The sequence below is a fragment of the Schistocerca gregaria genome, chromosome 4, assembly GCF_023897955.1.
Source record: "Schistocerca gregaria isolate iqSchGreg1 chromosome 4, iqSchGreg1.2, whole genome shotgun sequence".
Lineage (NCBI taxonomy): Eukaryota > Metazoa > Arthropoda > Insecta > Orthoptera > Acrididae > Schistocerca > Schistocerca gregaria.
The window spans coordinates 659,726,473-659,753,343 of NC_064923.1; the positions used below are offsets into that span (position 1 = coordinate 659,726,473).

The 26,871-nt window shown below is 39.8% G+C and overlaps 1 protein-coding gene across 1 annotated transcript in view; it reads right to left on the minus strand.

The window, feature by feature from the left end:
• Positions 1-1,196: 1,196 nt before the first annotated feature.
• LOC126266809 (exocyst complex component 4) overlaps positions 1,197-26,871 on the minus strand; it is a 246,924-nt gene continuing 221,249 nt past the window's right edge. The window contains exons 14-15 of the mRNA XM_049971362.1: positions 14,981-15,187; positions 1,197-1,917 (exon numbers count right to left, since the gene is read on the minus strand). Of these exons, the coding sequence (XP_049827319.1) occupies positions 1,750-1,917; positions 14,981-15,187 (375 nt within the window). The 3' untranslated portion in view covers positions 1,197-1,749. The remainder of the gene's footprint in view (positions 1,918-14,980; positions 15,188-26,871) is intronic.

A 26,871-nucleotide genomic window follows, 5' to 3' on the forward strand; every position in this document is an offset into this window, starting at 1 on the left:
TCGATAATCTATCTTGGTACCTAGATGTGAGATAAATAACTCTGAGCAAAGCATTGTGGATTCCTTACATGGTGCACCAGTTTTATGCTCTTCTTCATTGCTGGTGGTTCAAACAGGAGCACAGAAAAGCTTAACAACTGGGTTTTCAACTCTCAACTTTGTAAAAGCCTGTGGAATAGTCAGTTCCAAGGATAGGGATATAGCTTCATTTAATAACTGACATTTGTATAACATGTCTTCTAATATTATTTACTGTATATTCTTCATGACATTACAGGAAATCAAGTTCAGTCAAAAGAACATCTTTATACAATAGGTACCATGGAAAAAAGGAGTAAAATAACAGTTACATCTGACAAAACTTAGTTACAGCATGTAAGCCATGAAAATGGCAAATTGCAATGACAGTCTGAAAAAAACATTTGTATGTTAACAGGTATGTATAAAAGTACAATACATTGTTTTTATAGCAATTACTTACTTTTGTTACAGTGGAACTCAACAACAAGGTACACAAAAACAATAGTTGTACTTTATCGATTTATCAGTAGACAAAGATAGTAACAATATGTTCTTCCAGAACAGTAACAAGTGAGTTGGCACATACTGAAATGACATGCATTACTATTGTCTTGGCTGTTATCATAAGAATATAGCTCATGTGTCTGTACACAATATGCCACATGTAAGCTAGTTTTTAAAACATAATTTCTTTCTTACCCCTAGCTCTTTAATTAACTTAATTTTTTATTTACAAACAGTTGGAAATAATATTTAAGCAATAATAAGAAGCCAAGACTGTGTACAGATTAATGCAGTTGTCATTCTCCACTTTTTCAATACAAAAAGTAAGAAACTGAAAGATGCTTGCCTAAAAAATACAGTGCTATAGAAAACTGCACTGAAGTACACAGGTTACTGATTCTTTTAAATAATCCATGTACACAGTGAAACCTCAATGCATCACTTCCTGCGTTAATCCTTTTTGTTCTCTGGCCAGAAGTAAGTCTTTTTAAAATATTTTGTAACTTATTTGCACAGTTTTAAGTTGTGCCACTTTAGCATTTAGGTCATTCCTGACAAAAAGTTTTTATGTATGCCATAAAAAATTACAGCATTGATAGTTATTAGTATGGTTGATATAATCTATTATGATGTTATAGTTATATACTAAGTGGCACTAACCAGACATTACCAGATTGAATGAAGCAAATACTATTGCTGATACACTCCTGAGTATACAAATCAGTCATTTTACACCTGCATTATTTTGTAATTTTGTCACTTCTCTGTCAACATTTTCAGATTCTTTTCTTGTTCAGTTGTTACAGTCTCCTTTTTTTGTACACACTGGAATAACTATATGCAAATGTATCAGACAGGCTCAAAGTGTGAAAGACAGTTCCAAGAAAAAAGGCAGATATTAAGTAAATGACAATAAGTTGAATACATACCTCTTTGGTAGTAAACTGCGAAAGTAACACGTCACTTCCTCATCTCAGTATAAAAAAAAGAAAACCGTGTGTGTGTGTGTGTGTGTGGTGGAGGAGGGGGTGGGGGCATTGCAACAAGAAATAAAGTAATTTATTAAGGGTGACTTTTTCTGGCAGACTTGTTCCATTCTATTCCTGGAATTTATCAGTTTAAGTTGACACAAGCAGTCAAAATGATACACTGAAGCTTCACAGTGCTAAAAATTGGATCACAATATCTTGCAAGAGACTTGAATTACAGCACACTTGCAAATCTTTACACTGTTACAGACACTTCTCCTAAAATGTCAGATAAGCGTTTAAGGTGAAGGTTAACAGCACCATAATCAGAATCAGATTGACTGCGATGTATTAACTGGAAGGCATTCATGTATTCCAGTTCTGAGAAACTCGGTCCTTTCTCCATCACTCTGCTTAGTATTTCCTTAAAGAAAACAGATCATGTTAGTCAATGAGTACAGGTCATTGGTGATGAACTGTGTTAATTTTTATTTACGACACAAATTTTTCATTTTCTGTACACCACCACCTTGACAATTATCATAAAAATACAATCTCAGCATGCAAGCAAATTAATCTAAAAACTGAACACATGCAACAAATCAATTAAAATTAGTAATATAAAATTTCAGTATTTGTTTACCATGAAAAAATTAGTTCCACAGTTAAGACAGCCTGAAACAGTCAGCTCATGAATAGACTGTGCAGTTTATGCAGACTTTCTTCAAGAAGCAAATTGTGAAGAGAGAGGAAAATGTTACCAATGATCTACTGACATCAACATCCTGCATTTTTCTTAACAATTCACAGAAAGAAAATGTGGTTCAAAAGCACTATACTTTCTTTTGCTACTGAGTTGAAGAGTGTGTGTGTGTGTGTGTGTGTGTGTGTGTGTGTGTGTGTGTGTGTGTGTGTCTTGTGCTGAACTGCAGCAGGTTAGCATTTAAGTGGGATAAGCACAGTATCCACAAGGGATATGATGTGAAACTTTTGACATTGTTTGTTTATGTTGCTTCCTCAACTGACCTGCATGAGGTTCTGCATAACAGAACTCTCAAAATTGAAACTTCCTGGCACATTAAAACTCTGTGCCAGACTACGACTCAATCTCTGGACCTTTGCCTTTCACAGGCAAGTTCTCTACTGGTTCAGCTACCCAAGCATGACTCACGATTTGTCCTCGCAGCTTTGTTTCCACCAATACCTTGTCTCCTACCTGTTCTCATAATTATTAAGTTTCCAAACCATGAATAATTTGTGCATAAGTAGCATCACATTTTAGTCATTATGTAATTAAAATGTGCTTTAAAATTGAAACTATTTCCCAAACTGCCTCGTATGCAAATACTTATATGTTAGAACTGAAATCACTGTTTTTAGTCACATACTTTTGACAACTACTAATAATGGAAAAATAAAATTACAGAGGAATGCCAGTTTCAAATGAGGCAATCAATCAGGTGTAAGTGATAAAACAGAATATTTGGAGACGTGCACCATACCGTTGTGGAAGAACCAATCTACTTGGTGGCAAAGGGATATACATGTATTGGTTGATTTGAACTGCTTCCTAATAGTTATTTGAAGAACTACTTAACAAGAAGTGTTTTCTCTTTGGATATGAAGAGATGCAAGTATACATACATATCTTTGGTTCCAAATATTTTGTAAACTGCTGTACTCAGGTGGTTCGCTGCATTAGATATTGGCAGATTAAATGGCACTTTTGCAGTCAAAACATTAAAATAGAAGAAGGGAAGAAGGTGATCATATTAAGAAGAATGGAGATACTGAACAAGCAAGCACTGAAAATGCTAATAATGATTATGCTGAGATATTTGAAATAACTTTCTCAGTCTGCAATGATCCACTGGAAAGACCTTTAGTGACAATGCAGAGGTCAGAAGAAAAACAAAAACATCACCAAGTTTCAGATTTATGTCATACAGTACACCTCACTGAAGATCCTTGACCACAATTTCCTGATTTCAGGGCACTCCTATATGGAATACTTTATAAGACTAGCCTCAAGGATAACATGAATTTTGACTCCATTGATTTAAGACAATGAAACCTCTCTTGTCCAAGCTCAATGATAATACAGTTGAATGTATAGTCATCACCTGCCATGACAACAGAGAAATGTCAGAATCTGCAACAGCTACTTCGATCTGTGCCTCCGATTTACCACGCATTCTATATAAATCTTAAGTGCGGACCAAAAACACCTGTTTCTAAAACATAGAATATATCACCAGCAAAGTAAATTAAAATATTATGGCATCACTCGTAGTGCTGCAAAGTGGTTTCAGTCATATCTTACTAATAGAAAACAAAGGGTGTCATTACGTAACACTTCAGCAGTAGGCAATCAGACATCATCTGACTGGGAAGATATTACATGTGGTGTTCCACAAGGTTCCATACTAGGTCCACTACTGTTTCTTGTGTGTATTAATGACCTGTCAGCCATTACATTACCAGATGCCAAGTTTGCCTTATTTGCAGATGATACAAACATTGCAATAAATAGTAAGTCAAATATAAATTTATAAAGGGCAGCTAATCACGTTTTTACTGACATTAATAAGTGGTTCATGGCCAATTCGCTGTCATTAAACTTTGAAAAGACCCACTATATGCAGTTCAGAACTTCCAAGAGATTTCCTTCTGGTGTGTGTATAAAATATGACGACATGGGAATAGGAGAAGTTGAGAGTGTAAAATTCTTGAGATTACAACTTGATAATAAATTCATTTGGGAGACACATACTAATGAAATGCTAAAGCACCTAAACAAGTCTGTTTTTGCAATGTGAATGATGTCCGACATAGGAGATATAAATATTAAGAAAAACTGGCATATTTTGCTTATTTTCATTCCATTATGTCATATGGTATCATATTTTGGTGTAACTCCACAAACAGAGAAAAAAATTTTAGAGTACAGAAGCGTATAATAAGAGTAATGAGTAGTGTGAATCCAAGAACATCATGTCAAAACCTATTCAAAGAATTGGGCATATTAACCACAGCTTCTCAGTATATTTATTTCTTAATGGAGTTTGTTGTAAATAATACATCTCTTTTTCCAAATAACTGCTTAGTACACAGTATCAATACTAGGAATAAGAACAATATACATAAAGATTTAAAATCACTTACTCCTGCCCAGAAAGGAGTCCAGTATTCAGCAAAGCATATGTTCAATAAGTTACCAGCAACCATTAAGAGTTTAGTTTGAGACAAGGCACAATTTAAACATAATTTAAAAGAATTTTTGGTGGCCAACTCCTTCTATTCCATCCACGAGTTTCTGAACAAGTGCCGTAGACAATTTTAATGAAAATTTATTATAAGTAACTAACTACTGTGTGAATGATGGATGTATGGAAAGCAGATGTAAGTCTTACGTCTGTAAATAGTGGAAGTTTAATTTTAAATCTTGTACATAAATCTTGTTCTTAACTGAGGATCACGGAAATGAATAATTTACTTTAATTTTTGACAATACTTGGTTGTAATAGCCAAGAAACTAGCAAATGTCTGAAGGATGGATTTAATGAAAGCAGATGTAAGTGTTAAACCTGTAAATACTAAAAGTTTAAATTTAATTCATGTACATAATTTTACTGTTTTGACTGAGGATCATTAAAATTAATGAAACTCAAGTTTTTCTAGAATGAGATTTTCACTCTGCAGCGGAGTGTGTGCTGACATGAAACTTCCTGGCAGATTAAAACTGTGTGCCCGACCGAGACTCGGACTCGGGACCTTTGTCTTTCGCGGGCAAGTGCTCTACCATTTGAGCTACCGAAGCACGACTCACGCCCGGTACTCACAGCTTTACTTCTGCCAGTATCCGTCTCCTACCTTCCAAACTTTACAGAAGCTCTCCTACGAACCTTGCAGAACTAGCACTCCTGAAAGAAAGGATATTGCGGAGACATGGCTTAGCCACAGCCTGGGGGATGTTTCCAGAATGTCTCTGCAATATAATACATTGTACACTTTATAAATTTTACATTCTTTCCTAAGTGGAAGGCAACATAATAATTTTATATATTTCTGTTAATTAATCTTGTATTCCACTTTACGTGAATTATCAAAATGGCCACACATTTCAGATAGTTGCCAGCAGATTGCTAATGTAATTGTTTAGGGAAGTTGTTTATTCAGTAAATAGAATTGTCATACAAATAACTGTACAACCGAGACTTTCCCTTTATTGTTGTTGTTGTTGTTGTTGTTGTTGTTGTCTTCAGTCCTGAGACTGGTTTGATGCAGCTCTCCATGCTACTCTATCCTGTGCAAGCTGCTTCATCTCCCAGTACCTACTGCAACCTACATCCTTCTGAATCTGCTTAGTGTACTCATCTCTCGGTCTCCCTCTACGATTTTTTACCCTCCACGCTGCCCTCCAATGCTAAATTTGTGATCCCTTGATGCCTCAAAACATGTCCTACCAACCGATCCCTTCTTCTAGTCAAGTTGTGCCACAAACTTCTCTCTTCTCTTCTCCCCAATCCTATTCAATACCTCCTCATTAGTTACATGATCTATCCACCTTATCTTCAGTATTCTTCTGTAGCACCACATTTCGAAACCTTCTATTCTCTTCTTGTCCAAACTAGTTATCGTCCATGTTTCACTTCCATACATGGCTACACTCCAAACAAATACTTTCAGAAACGACTTCCTGATACATAAATCTATATTCGATGTTAACAAATTTCTCTTCTTCAGAAACGCTTTCCTTGCCATTGCCAGTCTACATTTTATATCCTCTCTACTTCGACCATCATCAGTTATTTTACTTCCTAAATAGCAAAACTCCTTTACTACTTTAACTGTCTCATTTCCTAATCTAATTCCCTCAGCATCACCCGATTTAATTTGACTACATTCCATTATCCTCGTTTTGCTTTTGTTAATGTTCATCTTATATCCTCCTTTCAAGACACTGTCCATTCCGTTCAACTGCTCTTCCAAGTCCTTTGCCGTCTCTGACAGAATTACAATGTCATCGGCGAACCCTTTATACAAATGGAAAATCATTATTGCCTATCAAAATCAGACCTAATTTTTCATAAATAGAATCACACACTAGAACACACCAAATATTAATTGCCTCAAGCATGTTAACATATAGAAGAATCTTAAAACTTAAATTTTTCAGTTACTTAAGCAAACAATGCTACTAAATTTGTATTTGCATTTTTGTAAACTTTAAAGAATTGTAACTTTGCTTGAATTATTCGCTATTGAAAAACTGTAATTCGAGTCATTACTGTTTTTGGAACATTCTGGACAGTTATGTTCCAACATATAGAACAAACTGAGCATCACAGTAGGTGTCGATGTACAGCTGTTGCTGAGACAACATCTACTATGTGAAATGTGCGTGAGGTGTTTGTGTTTTGTCTCAAATAACAATTGGGAACAAGTATGAGAAAATATTGTGTCTCAAGTTTATTTGGATGCACTGTGAATTTAGTTAATATGAAAAAGCAGCAATTATAAAGCAGCTCTCTTTAGTACGGGGTGGAATTTTCTTTTTGAAGTGTTAATATGCTACTGAGAATCACAAACGTGAAATAAATCAGTAGATACTGAAATCGAAGAAAAGCTTTTGTACAACCAATCTGGAACTCTTATACAGATGAATACAGCATCATACTCCCGTAATGACTATTTTGAATATCATGCAATGTCTACTTTTTCCATAGTATTAGAAATGAACTACAGTAACAGTATCCACGGTTAGAAAAGTGAATATTTTAATTCCAAATCTGCAAAAGTGTTTATCTCATAAAAGGTGCAGGAAAGGGAGACATAAACACCACTCTATAAGTGCGATGTTTATCCCTATGTGTATTACTGATGAAACACACTAGTGAACAAAAAACTATAAAACAAGTTATTATATAGGAGAATACAACTACTGTACACATTTATTGTTTTATATTGATGTGGAAAATCATGTCTAGGGATGATGCATGTCTTCAAGGTGATTCCCGGCGAGGTCAGGGATTTTCTCTGCCTCGTGATGGCTGGGTGTTGTGTGATGTCGTTAGGTTAGTTAGGTTTAAGTAGTTATAAGTTCTAGGGGACTGATGACCATAGATGTTAAGTCCCATAGTGCTCAGAGCCATTTGAACCATTTTTTCTTCAAGGTGGGATGGCGATCACAGTAACTTAGTGACAGTAAGTACCTGCGAGGATGTGAATATATGAGGTCCCTGCATCACAAGTCTACCAAGAGAAGTACAATGTCCTCTGAGCATATAAATGTAACTCTAATAACAGTCATCATAAAATTTAAACAAATGATCTACTGTGACTACACAGACTTCCCCACATACTAACTGGTGATAGCCTTGTTGGGTCTGTAACTGGATCATGTCATCTCCTAGACACAATATACATAGAGTTCTAGCAAGGTTAGAAAACAATGTTCTAACCTGAGCATGGCAGCCAGATACACTGCATAAATATCATGTATAGTAGATGATTGCATGACATGGCTTCAATCTGACAAGAATATCACCAAATGAACTATTACTTGAAGTATAACTCTGAATGCTTCATTCTATGTATTAACTTGTAGGTAGAAATTTCAAGATGGACACACTGATTGGATGTTTGATGTTAGCGGAAAGTTATTGTACACAATTATCAACAACATATGGAATTTATATGTGAAATATGTTATTCAAGAAATGTGGAGGTTGTTGCATTACAGTCCCTTCCAGCAAAAAGAACAATGAGGAGATGAAGTCCATTATTGCCACTTCCAAGGCAATGGTCAAATAAATTATGAAGAAAAGCAGAACTATATTATAACTAATTATTGCTGGAGGAAAGTCAGAAACTAAAACAGTGACAAGAACAATTAGTAAATAGAATTATTAGAGAAATACAATCCATTCTGAATTAAGAATTACGCTTGACAACCAAATCAACAATTGATTGACCAGAAGTGGTGCACAAATACATGCACTAAAAGCCAGTTATTAAAAAAGAAGTATATTGCCAATGAACTACAATTAATATTAATAGCGCTATATATGACACAAAATATTATTAAGACTGCAAGTCAGAAGATTTGCAGCTGGCAGCTTTTAAGGGTACTGACTGTTTTCGACAGGTGATTGATGAACTTACCGCAGCTGGCAGTACATGCTGCAGTGTTCTACAACATCATAACATCATCAAGTTGTGGTGGTATACATCATCAAGTTGTGGTTGTATAGCATATTTTAAATAAAATGCTTTGTGCTGAACAACATAGCCCGTTGATGCCACAGAAAATACTGATGTCAGTGATATGCGTCTAAAAATTATACTCAGAAGTTCAATGAACCTTCTCGAAAATGGGAATGACTTGTGTTTTCTCCAATAATTTGGTATCCTTCATTGCTCCAATGACAAGGATAAACTACAACTAGAAGAGGAGAAAGATTGCTTAACCTCTGTAGAATCTTACAGGTATCTGAGCTGTTGCAGAATACTTTCTGCTGTTAAGTGATTTTAGTTCATTTTCTATTCCACAATCACTTGTCTCAATATCTGCCACCGCATCATTCATGCAATTGTTGTACAGAAGAATGATATTACAATCTTCCGCAGAGAAACAATTTTGGAAGACTAAATTCAGTATTCTAGTTTTTTTTTTTTTTTTTTTTTTTTTTTCATCTTCAGTTTCGGTGCCAGTGAATCACTGAATAAATAATTCTATCTATTTACTAACTTCATGTATGAACAAAACTTCTTGGGATTTTTGGTCAGATTAGCTGTCAAAACTTTCTTTTCAAATTCAATGAATACTTTTTCCATTAGTTAGATAGTTTCATGTTCCAGCAATCATTTGCATGGTAAATCACAATGATGTGGAATTTTACATTCACACTGCAAATTAATTTGTAAATATGGCTATGTAGTGAATATTTACAAGTTATTTAATTTTATTATTATTATTATTATTATTATTAAATATGCATATGCGAGTTAGTGATTACTACCCACCACCTTTTCCACATTACAGCAACAGAAATTCTATGGAATAGGCAGAGTTTTCAAAGAGAAACTTCTCAGTTTGTTTTCAAATTTTACTTCGTTGTCTGTGAGACATTTTATATTACTGAGCAAGCTATCAAAAGTTTTAGTTGTGGCATTATGCATTACTTTTTATGCTAAAAACAGTCTTAAAGTGAAGTAATCATCTCATCTTTTCTTCCGGTATTGTAATTATGTACATCATGGTTGCTTCTGAACCACAGTGTATTATTCACAATAAACTACAAGAGGGAATAAATATACTATGAAGCAACAGTCAGAGTGCCTAATTCATTAAACATGTGTCTAAAAGATAATCTGGGGTGAGCACCACATAGTCTTACAGCACATTTTTGCGCAATGGCGACTTCCTTTAAGAAAGATGTGTTACCTCAGAATATTATTCCTTGTGACATCACTGAACAAAAATATGCAAAATATGTTAACTTACTGTTTTGTCTCTCTCTCTCTCTCTCTCTCTCTCTCTCTCTCTCTCTCTCCAAGATATGCAATAATTCTAAGTGCAAATATGGCCAAACTAAGTTGTGTTATATGTTCCAAAATGTGATTTTTCCAGTTTAAATTCACATCAATATGGACACCTAAGAATTTTTAAGTTTCCATCCTATTTATTGTTTCTCCATCATGTGTTACACTTACCACTGGTGTAGTACCTTGAAATGTGCAGATCTGAGTATGTTGTAGCTTTTAAAAATTGAGGGTGAGACCATTCGCAGAAAACCAGTCAATGGTACTTTTAAGAACGCCAATATTATGAAAAGGATTTACTGCTACTCACAATACAGTGGAGCTTTTGAGTCACACACTGACCCACACAAAAACACTGCTAAACAACTAAGCTCTTGGCCAAAAAGCCTTACTCTGGAGTAGACAACACACACACACACACACACACACACACACACACATACACACACACACTCACACACATTCACATAAACACACATGATCACTGTCTCTGGTTGCCGATGCCAGACTGGGAGCAATTGAGCATGATGGGAAAAGCAATTTGGGCAGTGGGGATAAGGAGGAGACGGGTGAGGAGGGGTAGGTATAGCAGAGTAGGGGTGAGGGGTTGTAAATTGCTCTCATGAGAGCTTACAGGGACATGGTGAGGACAGGGCACGCAGATATGTGCAGTTGGCAGGTTAAACGGAGGGGAGGTATGGAGGAGAGGAGCAGAGGGTGATAAGTGGGGAGGGTGGGGCAGGACAGAAAAGGAGAGAAGTAGAGGATGGGAAAGATGACTGTGGGTTTGTTGATGTGATAGAAGGCTGTGTAGTGCTGGGATGGAAGCAGGGAAGGGGACAGGTGGGTGAAGGACAGGAACAAACAGAACAAATAAAAGTTGAGGCCACAGACTGTTCCCGCAGCAGCACTTTATGTTCCCCACCCCTACCCTGCTATTCTTCCCCCTCTCTCCTCACAGTTGCTCGCAGTCTGGCCTCAGCACCCAGAGATAGTGGAAGAGTGTGTGTGTGTGTGTGTGTGTGTGTGTGTGTGTGTGTGTGTGTGTGTGTGTGTGTGTGTGTGTGTGTGTGTGTGTGTGTGAGTGTGTGTTTTGTCTAATTGTCTAATCCAGAAGGAGCCCATTTGTCTGAAAAATTACTTGTTTAGCAGTCTTTTTGTTGCACCTGTCAGTCTCCACTATACGGTGAGTAGTGATCTATCCTTTTCATAATATTGTCAATACTACATCTCTGATTTTCCATTGTTCGATGCTTTTAAGAACATTGTTTACCAGTTCTTCTGTTGGTATAGGTATGCTTAAATTGATTACAATACTAGTTTCATATGCAAAAAGAACTAATTCTGCTTGTTGTATGCTAGATCCGTATCATTTATATATAGAGGAAAAATAGCAAGCATAAGATTGGGTCTTGAGGAACCCCACACATGATTTCACTCAACGCAGAATAACATCCCCTGATTATAGTGCTTGAATTATACCCAGTACTACTTTCTGTAGCCTTTTGGTTAGATACGACTTTAACCACAGGTTGGCTATACCCTCAATCCCATAACTTGGGAGAATATTGTGATTCACAGAATCAAATGCCTTAGAGGGGTCACAAAAAGTACTATTTGGCCCTATTCAGTTACACTCATTTCGCTTCATTCGGCTTCTGTTAATAAAATTTCAGACCTCCCTTAAAATTGAGACTTCGAGGTTAATAGTTAATACAAGTCTGCAGACTATGGTTACATGAGCATGTCAATGAAATGAGAGAAATGCTGTTTATTTTAGTCTTTCTGCCTAAGATCAGGAAGTCTTTCTCTTCCTTTTTCATACAGGATCCCTTTCCCTGTCTGTCTTGCCTTACGGAAGTTTGATGCTTGTTGGTTCTACCTGTGAATCCAAGAACCATGTTGGATTCATCACTGGCAGGAGGTATGGTCAGCCTGTTAATGGATGCCTTTACCTAGAAGGAATGTGCTCTGCAGGAAATTGAAAATTATCCTGATTTAACATAGTTTATAATTTATTAGCATTATTTGACATTTTTGAGACGACTTAACATCTGTGGTCATCAGTCCCCTAGAACTTAGAACTACTTAAACCTAACTAACCTAAGGACATCTCACACATCCATGCCCGAGGCAGGATTCGAACCTGCAACCGTAGCAGTAGTGCGGTTCCGGACTGAGCGCCTAGAACCGCGAGACCACCGCGACCGGCTGCTTTCTTTTGGATTGGAATCATTATATTCTTCTTGAAGTCTGACGGTATTTCGCCTGTTTCATACATCTTGCTCACCAGATGGTAGAGTTTTGTCAGGACTGGCTCTCCCAAGGCTGTCAGCAGTTCTAATGGAATGTTGTCTACTCCTGGGGCCTTGTTTTGACTCAGGTCTTTCAGTGCTCTGTCAAACTCTTCACGCAGTATCATATCTCCCATTTCATCTCCATCTACATTCTCTTCCATTTCTATAATATTGTCCTTAAGAACATCACCCTTGTATAGACCCCCTATCTACTCCTTCCACCTTTCTGCTTTTCCTTCTTTGCTTAGAACTGGGTTTCCATCTGAGCTCTTGATATTCATGCAAGTGGTTCTCTTTTCTCCAAAGGCCTCTTTAATTTTCCTGAAGTAGTATCTATCTTACCCCTAGGGAGATGAGCCTCTACATCCTTACATTTGTCCTCTAGCCATCCCTGCTTAGCCATTTTGCACTTCCTGTCGATCTCATTTTTGAGACGTTTGTATTCCTTTTTGCCTGATCCATTTACTGCATTTTTTCTCCTTTCATCAATTAAATTCAATATTTCTTCTGTTACCCAAGGATGTCAACTAGCCCTCATCTTTTTACCTACTTAATCCTCTGCTACCTTCACTATTTCGTCTCTCAAAGCTACCCATTCTTCTTCTACTGTATTTCTTTCCCCCATTCTCATCAATCATTCTCTAATGCTCTCCCTGATGCTCTCTACAACCTCTGTTTCCTTCAGTTTATCCAGGTCCCATCTCCTCAAATTCCCACCTTTTTGCAATTTCTTCAGTTTTAATCTACAGTTCATCAGTTCATAACCAATAGATTGTGGTCAGAGTCCACATCTGCCCCTGGAAAAGCCTTACAATTTAAAACCTAGCTCCTGAATCTCTGTCTTACAATTATATAATCTATCTGAAACCTGTCAGTATCTCCAGGCTTCTTCCAGGTATAAAACCTTGTTTCATGATTCTTGAAGCAAGTGTTAGCTATGATTAAGTTATGCTCTGTGCAAAATTCTACCAGGCGGGTTCCTCTTTCATTTTTTCATAATGGTCCAACTTCTGGAGCAATATTTTGTGATCAACACAATCAAATGCCTTAGTTAAATCAAAAAATATGCCAAGTGTTCAAAACCTTTTGTTTAACCCATCCAGTGCCTCACAGAGAAAAGAGAATATAGCATTTTCAGTTGTTAAACAACATCTAAAGCCGAACTGTACATCTGATGGCAAATAATATGATGTAAAATGATCAATTATCCTTACATACACAGCCTTTTAAATACCTTTTGCAAACACTGATGGCATAGATATAGGTCTAAAATTATCTACATTATCCCTTTCTCCCTTTTTATAAAGCGGCTTTACTACTGAGTACTTTAGTTGCTCAGGAGACTGACCATTCCTAAAGGAAAACTTATAAATATGGCTAAATACAGGGCTAACATGTGCAGCACAGTACTTTAATATTCTGCTAGACACTCCATCATAACCATGTGAGTCCTTGGTCTTCAGTGATTTAATTATTGACTCAATGTCCCTCTTGTCTGTATCACAGAGGAGTATTTCAGACATCAATCTCAAAAAAGCATTTGCCAAGAAAGTTATATGATTCCCTGTATAAGCTATTTTTTTTTAATTCACCAGCAATGCTCAGAAAATGATTGTTAAATACTGTATATACATCAAATTTATCAGTAACAGAAATATTTTTACTGTGAACTGACTTTATATTGTCGACCGTGTGCTGCTGACCAGACACTTCCTTCACAACTGACATTATGGTTTTAATTTTATCCTGTGAATTAGCTATTCTATTTGCATACCACATACTCTTTGTCTTCCTAACAACATTTTTAAGCACCTTACAATACTGTTTGTAATGGGCTACTGTGCCTTGATTGTGACTACTTCTAACATTTTTATATAATTATCGCTTTGTTCTACAAGATATCCTTATCCCACTAGTCAGCCACCCAGGCTGCCTGCTACTGCTAGTACCCCAGTTAGAATGTTGTAATGGAAAGCAACTCTCAAAGAGCAAGAGAAATGTGTTAAGGAAATCATTGTATTTATCATCTATCGGCACTATAAACATCCTGCCACTCTTGTTCCTTGACAAGGTTTAAAAAACTCTTTACTGCTGTTGGGTTAACTTTCCCATGTAGAGTATAATTAAATATGACATTTGTTTGAGTATAAAAGCCTTTTAGTGTTAAAATTTGTGCATCATAGTCTGAAAGGCCATTCACACTTTTACTAACAGAATGCCCATCTAATAATGAAGACTGAATAAAAATATTGTCTATAGCTGTGCTACTGTTCCCTGCACCCTAGTTGCAAAAAACACAGTTTGCATCAGATCATATGAATTTAGGAGATCTACCACCATGCTTTTGCTTGTACTAACATATACAAAATTAATATTGAAGTCAACACATATAACTAATTTCTGGTACTTCCTACAAAGTGAATCAAGAACCCTCTCTAGTTCACATCATCATACAATTATTCACTTTCTTATATATGCGAATCCAATGTGATTTGAACATTTTAGTACCACTCTTATTTGATATACATTTGTAACATTTTAACTCATAAGGATATTATTCTCACAAGTAAACTAGTAAAGTAATAACACAGCCAAAAGCGAAGATAAAAATAAATATTTGTAAGCTAAAAGAGATTTGTTTACCTCTGGAGTGAGATAGAAGAGCTCAAAGTAATGTCTTGCATGATCCAATGCTATCTCTCTGGCCATTGTAATGTTGGTGAGAGTCTGTTGCAAAGCAAAAATATTGCGACACATTTTTCGAATTCCGCCTTCGTCAATCTGTCTGATGTACTGTGCAGAGCTGATCAAGATTTTTGCAATCAGGTGTCCCAAACCTTCAAATATATACTGAAAAATATACTCAATTATAAAAAGTGAAGTTTCAACAAAATTCATCAAAACTTAAGAATTAATTTTCACTTATTGCTGGAACATTATACTTTAATTTTCTCAGATGTTCTATGGTGCCATCAGAGCCCATACTCATCAGTCATTGATAAGTACCTAAATTAACAATTCATAGCATGCAGACTTAAAAAAGGAATAAGTAATGCAAAACAGTAAAGGATCTGTAGTACTGCAGAAACTCCTTATGGGAGTCAGCCACAAGGAAGCCTTTCACCATAAATGTGAAAGTCTAGAGTTAACAACTAGTATTTTTAATTTTGCTGGGAACCTATGGACAATACAGTGGAATAACCGTGCTCATTTCACTGTAAAAATGTTAAGGAAATGCATATCATTTTCTGTCTCATTCAATTTGTGCATGGTGTATTTTCATTTAAATGAGTACATATTATTAACAAATCACACATACACAGAAGCCACTATTAAAACTACAAGATTTTTTAGGCAACAGCCTGCATGAAAGAAAGGATAGTAGGATGGAAGATGTGGGTTTAGTGTCCCATTTACACCAAGGACCTTAGAGATCAAACACAAGCTGGGATTAGAGGAAGAATTCAGCTGTGTGCTTTTCAAAGGGACAATCCGACCATTTGCTTTTGACAATTTAGGAAAATCACAAACCTAATTTTGAATATCTGGACAGGGACTTGCATAGTCATCATCTCGAAGAGAAGCCAAGTGCATTAACTATTCTGCCATTTGCCCAGACAAACTGCATGTCAGTGGTTTTATACACCTATTTTATGGAAAACTTTGGTATGATTTTAAACTTCATACATGATGCATACTCCATACATGTTGTTTACTGTGTGCTCCACAGCTAATACTTTTTTCTTTGTATTCTCTCTACAAATACTTTGACACATTACAGGTTCAGTCACTTACAGGGAGACCTATAGTAAATGTATGGTTTCCAAATAAATATTGTTAGGTTCATTTTTTAAAGAGAAGAATAACTTTAATTTATACAAAATTGAATGTTAATTACCTTATATACAAACAATGGAAAATCCAGGATGGAACGTAACAATATTATGAAGAGGAAATTTGCTATTCACCATATAGTGGAGTTGCTAAGTTGCAGACAGGCACAACAAAACGGCTCAACAATCAAACTTTTTGGCCATTAAGGCCTTCGCCAGCAATATTCATATTCATATTCATATTCTTTATTCACCATTGACCACCTGAGGTGGAATAGGCAATTTACATGGATATAATATAACACTTTCCTTGAATAATATCTTAAAGCTAAATGAACATTGCAAATAGTACCCATAGATGCTAACATACACCATAACATAAGATAAATACATTCAGTGACATCACATAATGAAATACTTAAAAATTAATGTCAATTGATTTTATATTCATAAATTCTGTTATATTGTAAAAAGGATTGATTAGTAACCATTTTAGTAGCTTGCTCCTGAAGCTACTTATGTGAGCCGACCGAGAAGAAAATGGAAGTTTATTAAATATTTTTATACTATTGATTAGATGGGCATTTCCTGTTCTTGTCAGCCTGTGCCTAGGTATGTCTAATTTTGTTTTGCCTCTGGTATTATGGTGGTGTATGTTTTCTCTCATTTCGAAATCTGCTATATTGTTTTTTGCATACAATGCTGAGGTGTATATATAAAGATTAATAACTGTTAATAGAGCACGCACACACACACACACACACACACACACACACACACACACACACACACACACAACTCAACACATGACTACTGTCTCAAGCAACTGAAACCACACTGCAAGCAGCAGCACCAGTGGAAGGGACAGTATGCTGGGGATGGCAGACAGTGAAGTGCTGCAGATTAGATGGAGGGCATGGGGAAGGGGGGGGGGGGTAGTGGAAAAGGAGAGAAATAGAAAGACTGGGTGTGATGGTGGAATAATGGCTGCATAGTGCTGGAATGTAAACAGGAAAGGTGTTGGATGGATGAGGACAGTGACTAATGAAGGTTGAGGCCAGGAGGGTTATGGGAACGTATGATGTACCGCAGGGAAAGTTCCCACATGTGCAATTCAGATAAGCTGGTGTTGGTGGGAAGGATCCATATGGTATAGGCTTTGAAGCAGTCATTGAAATGAAGGATATCATATTTGGCAGCATGTTCAGCAACAGGATGGTCCACTTGTTTCTTGGCCACAGTTTGATGGTGGCCGTTCATATGGATAGTTTGTTGGTTGTCATGTCCACATAGAATGAAGCACAGTGGTTGCTGCTTATCTTGCAGATCACATGGCTGTTTTCACAGGTAGTCCTACCTTTGATGGGATACGTGATGTTAGTTCAAAAAATGGTTCAAATGGCTCTGAGCACTATGGGACTTAACATCTATGGTCATCAGTCCCCTAGAACTTAGAACTACTTAAACCTAACTAACCTAAGGACAACACACAACACCCAGTCATCATGAGGCAGAGAAAATCCCTGACCCTGCCGGGAATCGAACCCGGGAACCCGGGCTGTGATGTTAGTGACCGGACTGGCATAGTTGGTGGTGGAAGGATGTATGGGACTGGTTTTGCATCTAGGTCTATTACAGAGGTATGAGCCATGAGGTAAGAGATTGGGGGCAGGGGTTGTGTAAGGATGGACGAGTATATTGTGTAGGTTTGGTGGACAGTGGAATACCACTGTGGGAGGGATGCAAAGCGTAGTGGGCAGGACATCTCTCATTTCAGGGCACGATAAGACATAATCTAAACCCTGGCAGAGAATGTAATTCAGTTGCTCCAGTCCTGGATGGTACTGAGTTATGAGGGGAGTGTTCCTCTTTGGGTAGACGGTGGAACCTTTGGAGGTGGTGGGAGACTGGAAAGATAAGGCACGAGAGATTTGTTTTTGTACGAGGTGGTGAGGATAATTACGGTTTGTCAAGGCTTCAGTGAGACCTTGGTATATTTTGAGAGGGACCACTCGTCACTGCAGACGTGACGACCAGGGTGGCTAGGCTGTATGGAAGGGACTTCTTGGTAGGGAGCAGGTGGCAGCTGTCAAAGTGTAATTGCTAGTTGTCAGTAGATTTGATATGGATGATGGTACTGAAGTAGCTATCTTTGAGGTTGGGAGTCAGCATCCAGGAAGGCAGCTTGTTGGGTTGAGTAGGACCAGATGAAGCGAATGGTGGAGAGGTTGTTGAGGTTCTGGAGGATTGTGGGTAGGGTGTCCTTACCTTCTATCCAGATAGTGAAGATGTCATCAATGAATCTGACCTGGTGATGGGTGTAGGATTCTGTGTTTACAAGGAGTGTTCCTCAAGATGGCACATGAATGGGTTGGCATAAGATTGTGCTATGTCGGTGCCCATAGCAGTTCCCCAGATTTGTTTGTAGGTTATGCCTTCAAAGGAGAAGTAATTGTGGGTGAGGATATAGTTGGTCATGGTGACTAGGAAGGAGGTTGTTTGTTTGGAATCCGTCGGGCATAGTGTTCAATAGTGGTAAGGTCATGGGCATTAGAAATGTTAGTGTACAGGGAAGCGGCATCAATAGTGACTTGTGGTAAAGGGACAGGAACTGTGATGAGCAGGTGGAGGAAATGGTTGTTATCTTTTATATAGAAGGGTAGGGTCTGGGTAATGGATTGAAGGTGTTGGTCTACAAGAGCGGAGATTCTGTTGGTGGCAGCACAGTAACTGGCGACAATTGGGTGCCCTGGGTGGTTAGGTTTATGGAAGCATGTAGAATGTAGTAGTTTGGGGAGTGATATGGGTGAGTAGAGAGAGTGACTCGGAAGTGAGGTTCTGGGATGGCCTAAGGATGTGAAGAGTGACCGGAGGTCCTGCTGGACTTCTGGAATGGGATTGCTGTGCCAAGATTTGTAGGTGGAAGTATCTGACAGCTGGCTTGTCCTCAGGTAGGATTATAAGTTTGGGATCAGTTTTTAAATAGTGGACTGTGGTTCTTGCTGCGAATGTAAGGTTACTATACATATCGAGGGATTTGGGGAATGATCATGTGGCAAGGGTCAAGGTTAAGAAATTCTGGAAAGTCAACAGTGGGTAATTTTGGGGCAGTGGGTGTGGATCATGGTTGGAAGGAGTTAACTGAGTTAGGCAAGGTTCAATATTCAGTTCAACCCTACCAGTCAGACTCTACCAAAGACCATGCACCTGCATGGCACCATCCAATGCCAGCCTATTCGTGGGCCATCTACAGGAATCTTTCCTAAAAAACCCAGAATCCTAAACCCCTCATCTGGTTCAGATTCTTTGATGACATCTTTGCTCTCTGGATTGAAGGTGAGGACACCCTATCCACATTCCTCCAGAACCTCAACAACTTCTCCTCCATTCGCTTCGCCTGGTCCTACTTTACTCAATAAACCACCTTCTTGAATGTTTGACTTCCATCTCAAAGATGGCTACATCAGTACCTCCATCCACATCAAACTTACTAGCCACATGCAATACCTCCACTTCAACAGATGCCACCCATTCCCTGAAAAGAAATGGCCTTTGCGTTCACCTAGCCGCCATAGTTGTCGCATCTGTAGTGATGAGCAGTCCCTCTCAAAATATACCAAGGGTCTCACTGAAGGCTTGACAAACCGTAATTATCCTCGCAACCTCGTACAAAAACAAATCTGTCGTGCCTTATCTTTCCAGTCTCCCACCACCTCCCAAGGTTCCACCGTCTACCCAAAGAGGAGCACTCCCCTCGTACAAAAACAAATCTACCTTGCCTTATCTTTCCAGTCTCCCATCACTTCCCAAACTCCCATTGTCCAGCCACAGAGGAGCATTCCCCTTGTAACTCAGTACCACCCAGGACTGGAGCAACTGAATTACATTCTCTGTCAGGGTTTCAATTACCTCTTGTCATGCCCTGAAATGAGAAATTTCCTGCCCACTATCCTTTCCAACCATCCCACAGTGGTAGTCTGCCATCCACTAAACCTACACGATATACTTGTCCATCCTTACACAACCCCTGCTCCTAATCCCTTACCTCATGGCCCATACCCTTGTAATAGACCTAGATGCAAGACCTGTCCCATACGTCCTCCTAACACCACTTACACCAGTCACTAATATCACCTATCCCATCAAAGGCAGGGCAATCTTGAAACCAGTCATGTGGTCTACAAGCTAAGCTGCAACCACTGTGCTGCAGTCTATGTAGGCATGACAGCCAACAAACTGACTGTACACAAGAATGGCCACCGACAAACTGTAGCCAAGAGACAAGTGGGTCATCCTGTTGCTTAACATGCTACAAAACATGATATCCTTCGACAGTTGAGTTTCTCTCGGCGTATTTGATAATCAAAATATCCACGGGTGTACTGCCGGTCTATCGTGTCCAACGGGCACAATATTTTGGCGATCAAACATGTCGCCATAATGTCGTCATAATCCTGTGAACGTGCCGGCACGGAGATCCATACGCTATGGCTGCTCAGAGGGAACTGGGTTCGGTCGCGGCAGCAGCCGATTTAAATACCCTCTGCCCGCGTCGCGCTCCCTCCGCCGTCCGTGCCCTGCACCACGGTTGCGCGATGGAACAGACCGTGACAGCATCTGAGATGACGTCTCTGTGATGGCTCTGTCCGTCGTGGTCGTCACAACTATACGTTTGCTCGATTTACTCTTGATTAACCCAATCGCTGGTTCCCAAGCCTTGCTTAGATTATAGCCACAGTCACGGTTTATGAGGTCGTCATTGGTGCGAATTTCGATGGCCTCTGTAACAACGCTGTCCCAGTATCTCGACGTCTGTACCAGAATCCTCGTGCGGTCATACTCCATAGCGTGATTTTCCAACAAACAATTTTCAGCGACCACCGACTTGCTCGGATACATCAGTCGAGTGTGCCTCTGGTGTTCACGGCATCGACCCTCGACGGTACGCATCGTCTGACCAATATATGACTTGCCACATTGACACGGAATCTGGTAAACTTCGGCCTTCCTCAAACTGAGGTCATCTTTGGCGCTCCCCACCAGTGCACGAGTTTTATTCGGAAGACAAAACATGGTTCCGACCCGGTGTTTCTTCAGGATGCGGGGGATTTTCCCCGAGAGTGTGCCTGTGTATGGAATAAATGCAATGCCTACCTCCTCCCTCGTGACTTCATCCATCTCAGCAGGTTGTGCTGCAGTGGTTGGGCGGAGAGCACGTTGAATCTGCCACTCTGAGTATCCATTTTTACGAAATACAGTTCTCAGATGTTCTAATTCCTGGGGTAGACTCTGCGTCAGAGGTAGTGCGCGCCCTATGTACTAGGGTTTTAAGTACCCCATTCCTCTGTGAAGGGTGGTGGCAGCTGTCTGCGTGCAAATACAGATCAGTGTGCGTTGTCTTCTGATACACCCCATGACCTAGGGTGCCGTTAGCCCTTCTCTTGACCAAGACGTCAAGGAAAGGTAATTTAACCTCCGCTTCAGTCTCCATAGTGAATTTGATGTTGGGGTGTATGGAGTTTAGATGTGTAAGGAAGTCAAGGAGTTTATCCAGACCATGTGGCCAGATGACGAACGTGTCGTCCACTTAATGGAAAAAGCAAGTAGGTTTCCATTCGGATGACGACAGGGCTTCCTCCTAGAAGTTCTCCATGTACAAATTCGCTACCACCGGTGAGAGTGGGCTACCCATGGCGACTCCCTCCATTTGTTCATAGTATTCTCCATTAAAAAGAAAATACGTGGAAGTCAAGACATGCCTAAAAAGTTCAGTGGTATGACGGCTGACAAAGGCAATGCTACAGTTGTTGTCTCCCGTAAGGACTACACTGATAAGATGCAGAGCCTGCTAAATGACGATTCCTACTGGAAGATCAGCGTTGACCCTACAAAGAAGGTGGAGAACAAGATGAGGGTTCTTCTCAAGGGTGCAGATTTACCGGAGGATGACGCTAAGAAATTGTTACCCCAAGGTCCGGTACCGCCTAGACTATATGGACTCTCGAAGGTTCACAAAGAGGGGGTACCATTACGCCCCATTGTCAGCAACATCAGGGCACCTACATATTTGTGGCCCAAATACCTGATGGGAATAGTAAGTCCTTATGTGGGTAAATGCCCTCATCACATCCGTAATTCTGTGGATTTTGTTAAACGCCTTGATAGCTTTAGGTTGGATGAGTCAGATATCATGGTGAGTTATGACGTCGTTTCCTTGTTCACGAGGGTACCCCTGCGAGAGTCGCTAGAATTGATTAGTCAGAATTTTGACGAGAATGCCACTGAACTTTTTAGGCATGTCTTGACTTCCACGTATTTTCTTTTTAATGGAGAATACTACAAACAAACGGAGGGAGTCGCCATGGGTAGCTCACTCTCACCGGTGGTATCGAATTTGTACATGGTGAACTTCGAGGAGGAAGCCCTGTCGTCATCCGAATGAAAACCTACTTGTTTTTTCCGTTACGTGGACGACACGTTCGTCATCTAGCCACATGGTCTGGATAAACTCCTTGACTTCCTTACACATCTAAACTCCATACACCCCAACATCAAATTCACTATGGAGACTGAAGCGGAGGTTAAATTACCTTTCCTTGACGTCTTGGTCAAGAGAAGGGCTAACGGCACCCTAGGTCATGGGGTGTATCGGAAGACAACGCACACTGATCTGTATTTGCACGCAGACATCTGCCACCACCCTTCACAGAGGAATGGGGTACTTAAAACCCTAGTACATAGGGCGCGCACTATCTCTGACGCATAGAGTCTACCCAAGGAATTGGAACATCTGAGACCTGTATTTCGAAAAAATGGGTACACAGAGTGGCAGATTCAACGTGCTCTCCGCCCAACCACTGCAGCACAACCTGTTGAGATGGATGAAGTCACGAGGGAGGAGGTAGGCACTGCATTTATTCCATACACAGGCGCACTCTCGGGGAAAATCGCCCGCATCCTGAAGAAACACCGGGTCGGAACTGTGTTTTGTCCTCCGAATAAAACTCGTGCACTGGTAGGGAGCGCCAAAGATGACCTCGGTTTGAGGAAGGCTGGCATTTACCAGATTCTGGGTCAATGTGGCAACTCGTATATTGGTCAGACGATGCGTACCATCAAGGATCTGCCGTGAACACCAGAGGCACACTCGACTGATGTATCCGAGCAAGTCGGTGGTCGATGAACATTGTTTGTTGGAAAATCACGCTATGGAGTATGACCGCACGAGGATTCTGGTACAGACGTCGAGATACTGGGACAGCGTTGTTACAGAGGCCATCGAAATTCGCACCAATGACGACCTCATAAACCGTGACTGTGGCTATAATCTTAGCAAGGCTTGGGAACCAGCGGTTGGGTTAATCAAGAGTAAATCGAGCAAACGTATAGTTGTGACGACCACGGCGGACAGAGCCATCACAGCGACGACATCTCAGACGCTGTCGCGATCTGGTCCACTGCGCGACTGTGGCGCGGGGCGTGGACGGCGGAGGGAGCGTGCCACGGGCGGAGGGTATTTAAATCGGCCGCCGCCGCGATCGAACCCAGTTCCCTCTGAGCAGCCATAGCATACGGATCTCCGTGTCGGCGCGTTCACAGGAGCTCAGTCCGTCAGTTCACCTGATGATGGCGACATGTTTGATCGCCGAAATATTGTGCCCATTGGACACTATAGACCGGCAGTACACCCGTGGAATTTTGATTATGATATCCTTCATTTCAGTGACTGCTTCACAGCCTGTGCCATATGGATCCTTCCCACCAACTCCAGATTTTCTGAATTCCGCCCATGGGAATTTTACCTGCAATTCATCCTAGGTTCCCGCAACCCTCCTGGCCTCATCCTTCGTTAGTCACTGTCCTCACCCATCCAGCCCCTTCCCTGTTCCCATTTCAGCACTACACAGCCGTTATTCCAGCATCGCATTCAGTCTTTTTATTGATCTTCTTTTCCGCTACTTTCCCCCCTCCCCACTTCTACATCTACATCTACATCTACATATATACTCCACTAGCCATCAAGTGCTGTGTGGCGGTGTGCACAATTTGTGCCAAAGTCATATTTACCCCCTTCTGTTCCACACGTGGGAAAAACAACTGTCTGAACGCCTCAGTACAAGCTCTAATTACCCTGATCTCTGAATGGTGATCACTATGTGATTTGAAAGTTGGTGGTGATAATATATGCTCTACATCCTCGGTGAAGATCGGATTTTGGAATTCAGTGAGCAGCCCCTTTTGTTTAGCGCGCCGTCTATCTGAAATTGTGTCCACTTCAAACTTTCTATGAGATTTGAAATGCTCTAGTGATGGCTAAATGTACCAGTCACGAATTTTGCCACTCTTCTTTGGACTTTCTCAATCTCTTGAATCAGACCCAACTGGTAAGGGTTCGATAAAGACAAATACTCTAAGACTGGACGAGCTAACGTACTGTAACCTATTTCCTATGTTGAAGGACTGCTTCGCTTCAGGATTCTACAAATAAACTGCAATCTAGAGTTCGCCTTACCCATTACTTGTGTAATCTGATCATTCCATTTGAGATTATTGCAATTAGTCACACCCAGATACTTGACGGATGTTACCGCTTCCAAAGGCTGGGTATTTATTATGTTCTCGTACATTAATGGGGATTTTTTGCCTTGTTATACGCAGTAGGTTACACTTACTAATATTGAGAGATAACTGCCAGTCATTACACCAGGTATTTATTTTCTGCAAATCCTCATTGATTTGTTCACAACTTTCATGTTATACTACTTTCCTGTAGACTACAGCATCATCGCAAACAGTCTAATGCCACTGTCAATACCATCAACCAGATCGTTTATGTAAACTGTAAAAAGCAGCGGACCTATTATGCTCCCCTGGGGTGCACCTGAAGTTATGCTTGTTTCTGTTGCAGTCATCCCATTCAGGACGACATACTGCTCTCTGTATGTCAGAAAACTTTCTATCCAACCACATGTGATATCAGATAGACTGTAAGTGCGCACTTTTTGGGGCAAGTGACAGTGTGGAACTGAGTCAAAGGTCTTTCAAAAGTCGTGAAATATGGTATCAACCTGGAAGCTGGTATCTAGAGCCTATTGCATATCATGCACAAAGAGGACCAGCTGTGTATCGAAAGACCGTTGTTTCTTAAAAAAGTGCTGGTTTCTGCAGATGAGCTTCTCAGAGTCTAGAAAGGTCATTATGTCTGAACACAAAATCTGTTCCATGATTCTACAATTGTGCGTCCGATTTTCTACCCTTTTTATAAATTGCTATGACCTGGGCCTTCTTCCAGTCCTGTGGAACTTTCTACTGTTCCAATGATCTCTGATAGATGATGGATAAGAATGGTGCTATATTTGTAGTATATTCAACATACAATCTTACGGGGATACCGTCTGGGCCAGATGCCTTCCTGGTGTCTAACAATCTTAACTGTTTTACAATCCCAAATACACTAAACACTAAGTCAGCCATCCTTGCGTTTGTTCAATAATTGAAAGGAGGAATGGTGCTGCAGTCCTCTACCATGAACGAGTTTTTGAAAACTAGGTTTAGAATTTCGGCCTTCTGTTTATCATCATCAGCTACATTACCCATACTGCCAGCAAAAGAAGGTATTGAATTATTTGTATTGTTCATAGTACCAAACTTGTTGGTGTTATTTTTAGAATCTGCAGATAAAATATTGCTTTCATATTCGTTAAAAGAGTCTCTCATTGTCCTTCTGATAGCTGCTTTCATTTCACATAATTTCTGTTTGTCAGCAGGGCAGTGCCTACGTTTAAAATGACTGTGCAAAATTGTCTGCTTTCTCACAACTTCTTAATATGTTTGTTGTAGCAAGGTGGATCCTTTCCCTCCCCTATATTTTTGCTAGGCGCATACTTCTCTAGCGCATGGTGGATAATACCTTTAAATTCTGACCAAAGATGCTCAATACTCTTGTGTCCCATGGTGAATTCTTGGAGCTGCTATGAAGATATTCATTAATGACACTTTTATTTGCTTTCCCAAACAAGAAAACTCTAAGCTGTTTCTTTGGTTGTTTTGCAACTTCCACTGGCATAAAAGCCACAATGACCTTATGGTCGCTAATACCTTCTACTAGGTTAACTAACCTCAAAAAGAACAGGTCTGTTTGTCGCCAAGATATCTAATATGTTCCCATCTCGAGTTGGTTTTCTAACCAATTGCTCAAAGTTGTTTGTTGAGAGAGACTGTAGAATAACTTCACACGAATCTTGGCTTCTGCCCCCTGTGATAAACATGTAATTTTCCCAATCAATGGATGCCAGATTAAAGTCGCCACCTATAACTAATGGATAATTTGGATATTTACTTCCTATGTACTCAAGACCTTCCCTGAAACGTTCTGCGACATTTGTTGCAGATGCTGGTGGTCTATAAAAACATCCTAATACAATGGTCAATCCTCGTCTGATTGACAGCTTTAGCCAGACTATTTCAAGTCCGACCCAATATCGATCTCAAATGTGTTTAAACAGCATCTGTCCTGCAACATTTCACTGTCTACCACCCCTACCATACTATCCCTCCCCCTCCCCGCCCCTCCTTATCCCCACAAAGTCACCACTCCCCATCATGAACAGGAGCTGCTGCTTGCAGTGTGATTTCAGTTGCCTGAGACTACAGTTGTGTGTGAGAGTAGCATTTGAGTTTGAGTGTGAGTGTGTGAGTGAG